This window comes from Montipora capricornis, chromosome 1 (genome assembly GCF_036669925.1).
Source record: "Montipora capricornis isolate CH-2021 chromosome 1, ASM3666992v2, whole genome shotgun sequence".
NCBI lineage: Eukaryota > Metazoa > Cnidaria > Anthozoa > Scleractinia > Acroporidae > Montipora > Montipora capricornis.
Window position 1 is genome coordinate 23,260,933 of NC_090883.1, and position 5,000 is coordinate 23,265,932.

Consider the following 5,000-nt stretch of genomic DNA (forward strand, 5'->3'; position numbering starts at 1 on the left):
TGTAGCCTTGGTTCGTGGTGCCCTAGAAGCACCCCGGGATATCTTCCAGCTACGTGCTGGAAGGCCTAATGCTTTTTTAATGGTGCATCTCCCAATCTCTACGATTCTCTAGCGTCTCTAGGGAGTATCCTAATCTTGAATGGCAGAAGTTCTTTTTCCCCTTGGACTGTACCCAAGTTCAAACGGGAACCGGCGCACATTACTGTCTTTAAAAGCATCACTCCTCGTCATGCTGTATCTCGATGGTGTTGTGGATGAATATCTAGCCAGGATTGAGTCGAAGCGAATGCGCCTTGACGTGTTTATTCTGCCTTGAAAAAAACCAGGGAAACCACTTCGTCCATCCATAGTCAGCCCGCTCTTGGAAGACTGGGCATTCGTACTTCGAATTCCTGGATGCACACGAAACTTTTTCAGCGACACTAGAGTCGCCGTTCGCACGGATCCAATGTTGTTCCCCGCCCCAACTGATGAGACAGCCTCCTTGCCCTTCCGTTCGGGACCCTGTTGGGATATATTTTCTAAGCGTTCACTTACTTTACCCTGGTTATGCTGTGGTAATGCACCTTTTTTACACCATAAGACCTCCGACTTGCCTTGAATCGTTGGTGCAGACATCCCATATTTACTTCCCAGCCGCTGTTGCGTAGGGTCCTTGTGAACGTCTTGAAACTCGACTAGGAATGCTGTCAAACCTTTACCTGAGCGCTCCAACATGTTTACTATCAGATGCCTTTGGTGTCTTCTCTTCGACTGAAACTCTATTCCCTGAAGAGGGCAAATGATAATACCTGTTATGCTCTTCGCCAGCAGGATTTTCAAAGTAGTTTCTTGCACTGATTTTCACTAATCTGCTGCAGGCAGATTCTTCATTCTCTATTCGTCTTCTACAGGATTTAAGTTCTTCCATAAATAATTTGCGTCCATAGATGGGCTGTTCACAATATACTCGAGAACACAGCATCTCAAAATGCGGTGAATTAGGGAACATTCACTGATCGTGTTTTTATATCCTGTCTATTTGCGATTAATGTTTTCGATTAGGTTCTATGGTCTGGCTCATTTCGAGTTTTTAAGCAAAAATTTATTACCCGTCATATCGGACTCAAATTTGCAGAGGTAACTGGTTTTGCAAGGCAGTTTCAGTGTTTAGTGCGGAGTTTTTTTATTCATGAAAAGTCCAGTTGAATTGAACTACATGTCTTCATTTACTGACTTCGACTACAGCTAAAGATCTCAAAAATCCGATCGAATTAGATACGAAGAATCGGATTCAGAATGTGGATTATAGTGGATTCATGATCAGTATCAACTATCCAGCAACTTATCGGTGTTGTATGAAATGATCAGTAAATAATGTTATCAAAGATTGAAACCTGAGACAGGTCCAGATTAGATGGACGAGGATTTCAATAAGAGTTACTGAGTGTCCCTTTTCTCTTCTCCCCAACTTCATTATCAATCGTGTCTAGAAATACAGAAAATTAACGTCACAAAGTGTTCCCTAAATGCTGCTTCTTAAGTAATAAACAAGTGCATTTACCCTAAGCTAAAAATAACGATAACCTTCACCCTTTCCCTATTGTTGGAAATAGGTCGCAAAGATTTAGACTTAAAGGGACACTTCTTGTTGGATGTGAAAAGTGTGGCAAGTCTCAATCTGTGATTGAATGCGACCCATCAGTTTTCTCGCAATCAGAAGTGCTTTGTAGAACATCAATGTATCTTCCAATTGTAGATCATTGTAGTTGGTCTGACTCATCTTAACAACTCTTGAGTTTTATCTGCACAAAATATTTGCTCTTGTTGTTGTTGTTGTTGTTGTTGCTCTTGACATTCTGAAGTAGGCTGCCCCAGTGTGCAATTCTCTTGGTTGAAGTTGTTAGAATGATTGGCTATCATTGAGGAGTGCCAAGTATCCTCGTGTATCCTCAGCGTCAGAAGGTGTTTTGGAGTTTTGTTCTAGCTGGGGGATTTAGTTTTTTGAAGTCATGTTCGTTTTGTTCTCTGTTCAGATAAGCATTTTTCAACCTCAGAAGGCTAGCTACCGCTACATTTTTGAGGGGACAAAAACGTGGCGGTATTGTGTTCCTTGCATGATCTATGATTTTGCATTAACGTGCCTTAGGCCTGGTTCAAACGTCGAACTTTCCATGTGCCGAATCTAATGCAAATGAGAAAAATCTACTATTTAAGACTTTGAAATCTGTGAAATTAAAGCAACAGGATGTCTCTTCCGAAGTGTTAGTCTCTGCAAGTGATGTAAGATGTATTTTTACCTAACAAATAAAAGCAATTCAGGAGAAAATGCTAAATGCAGCGACGGAGCTCCTAGAGGGGGACTGGAAAAAACTAGACATTTCAAACCCTTTTCTCAAAAACTAGCTGTACGACCAAGACGGAAATTTTGGGAATTAGTAAACAATATGAAGAAGAAACCGTTAACATTTTTTTTAAAAAGATCTATCGGAGAGTTTTTTCAGTTATTATCAAAATACACAAAAATCAACGTTTTTGCCATTTGCGAAAAACCTGAAGGACAGACTTAACTATTTATTTCTATGCTTAATTATTTTTGCTTGCAAAGGAAACCCTGAAATTTTAAGGTGGGGTCGTATGGCTAGGTTTTGAGAAAAAGGCCTTGAAAATGTCTAGTTTCCAGTCCCCCCTCCAGGAGCCAGGCCACTATATTTAGCATTTTCCCCTGATTTACATTTATTTGTCGTGTAAAATTACATTTTACATCAATTACAGTGACTTCAGAAGAGACATCAGAAAAGACATCCTGTTGCTTTAATTTCAAAGATTTCAAAATATTGTTCTTTTTCTTCTGAAAACTGTAGTAAGCCACCTTAACATGAGCAATCTCTCTTACGGCTTCTTGGTTGATCAATCAGAGGGGCTGTGGTTATAGGTCCAAACTGATTGGCCATAAGTTGACGGGGCCCGTATTTTAAATTCAGATAATACAGTAAACTGATAGGCCGAACTCAAATGAGAAAGGTCGACACTTCTGGCTTATTGGCTTCTGGTTTTGTCTAGTTCTTCAGTTATTATTTCCTCAATATAAGTTCGTCGAGGACAGTTTGTAAGTTCTTCAATAATCTCGTCCATAGATGGCCTGTTCCCAGGAACTGGGTTAACACAGCTTCTTACGAGGGGACGAATTTTGGGATGCGGATGATATCTTTCTATCCTTTGTATTTGCATCTCAAGCTGTTCTCGATTGGGTTCTTGTCGGATACTCATTTCACAAAGGAGAACACCATAACTGAACACGTCAGCCTATAAACAAATGCAGCAAAAAAAATTACATCCAGGCATGTCTAGTGAAGAAAGAGTCTTCAATTATCGTCTGAGTCAGGCCTAAGAAGAAAACGGTTGCACAAAATGTAACCATCACGTACACATGAATCATACCTTACACACACCGCACCTACTCCTTATTACATTCACCGTATAACTATGTCTAAGCTTGTGAGCTTGTTTTATGAAAATCAGGTCGTACATGCAACGAAACGAACAACAGAATTGTTGTAAATATCAACAATCTGAACGAATGCCACAAACCTATTCAAAAATGGCTTCCAACAAATTGTTCTTTTGTCTTTGTGCTTCTAATTGTACCAATAAGCCTCAACTTTAAGCTTGATTTCCTTTTGTATTTCGTTCATTCTGATGAGACTGGTTGGGATAGCTGCTGTTATGAATAGGCTAAACTTTCGAGAAGTCCTTCGTCTCATTGCCTGATTTCATACGGTGGAAGCTGGGCACTAATTATCGGTTTCGCCGGACGGAAGTGAACTTCAGTTTGTAGATGGCGACTTGTACGAAACCTTGGCATTGGCACTTTGGCAGTTCTTTGTGTACGAATAACTACAGAACTAAAGGAATAACGTACTACACTTTGTCCAGTGATCCTGAGCTTCAAGAAGGATATAGGAAGGTTTTTATAAACGAAAATATTAACTGGAGAAAACATGTCATATGCAGCGGTCAGTAGAGCTCGGTAAAACGAGAGAACAAGAATCATTTGCCAGACACAATTTTCAGGAAAGAATATGCTCCTAACTTGGAAGAAAGTACTCCATAAAACCATCCAGGAAATTAAAAAGGAAAATGGACTGTACAAAAATGGTTCTTACATTAATTTTTGTACTTACATATATGATTCATATTCCAGTCAGTGCGTAAACCTTACGGTAATAGTAACGTAGGCACGGTTCCGGATGACCTTCGCAATTGCTTAAAGGTGTTGAAGAAATGCCAGAACACTGAGTTTGCTTGTCTCGTTAACGGGATGGTACTCATTGAACAATTACAACCGTGTTTAAATGTACATACAGACTCAATTCGCGCTAAGGTCTTTGTCTAACTTATGCAAATTAATGACTCTGAACTCTTACTTACTTTTGAAATCAGATATTTATGTTAGTTTCCCTTGACAATGGCGCCAAGATGTCGCCGAGACGTCGGACTCTTTTATCGTTAGTTGTTGCCTGTATATGTTTATCTAAATCACTGTTGATTAGGATTCATATTTGATTATTAAATGCATGATATGCTGGTAATTTACTTGTTTGCTAAATTTCAGAGTATTGTATGGCTATTAACAGTTTAGAATAAACTGACTTACCAGGTAGTTTCCTCTTTTAATTTTTCTGCGTTGCTTTGCATAGTTTACATTTATATTACTTTCATCAACGTTGTTTAGAAATTATATAAAACCATGATGAATGAAACTCTTTGTTTCCCTGAAAACCCAAGGGTGATGGTAGCCTTACTTGCTGTTATTATAAGTCCTCAGGTTAGGCCATGGCAATCAGAAGTACTTTGCTGAACATCAATGTATCTTCCAATTGTAGATCATTGTAGTTGGTCTGACTCATCTTAACAACTCTTGAGTTTTATCTGCACAGAATATTTGCTCTTTTTGCTGTCATTGTTGTTGCTCTTGACATTCTGAAGTAGGCTGCCCCAGTGTGCAATTCTTTTGGTTG

General features: G+C 39.3%; 2 protein-coding genes across 5 annotated transcripts in view; both read right to left on the minus strand.

The window, feature by feature from the left end:
* LOC138028521 (semaphorin-5A-like) overlaps nt 1–5,000 on the minus strand; it is a 530,961-nt gene that overhangs the window by 361,025 nt on the left and 164,936 nt on the right. The gene's annotated exons all lie outside the window — the stretch shown is intronic.
* Nucleotides 2,426–5,000, minus strand: part of LOC138052486 (uncharacterized) — a 34,407-nt gene continuing 31,832 nt past the window's right edge. For all 4 annotated transcript variants that reach the window (XM_068899027.1, XM_068899019.1, XM_068899012.1 and 1 more), the window contains one exon: nt 2,426–3,285. In XM_068899027.1, the coding sequence (XP_068755128.1) occupies nt 3,019–3,285 (267 nt within the window). In that variant the 3' untranslated portion in view covers nt 2,426–3,018. The remainder of the gene's footprint in view (nt 3,286–5,000) is intronic.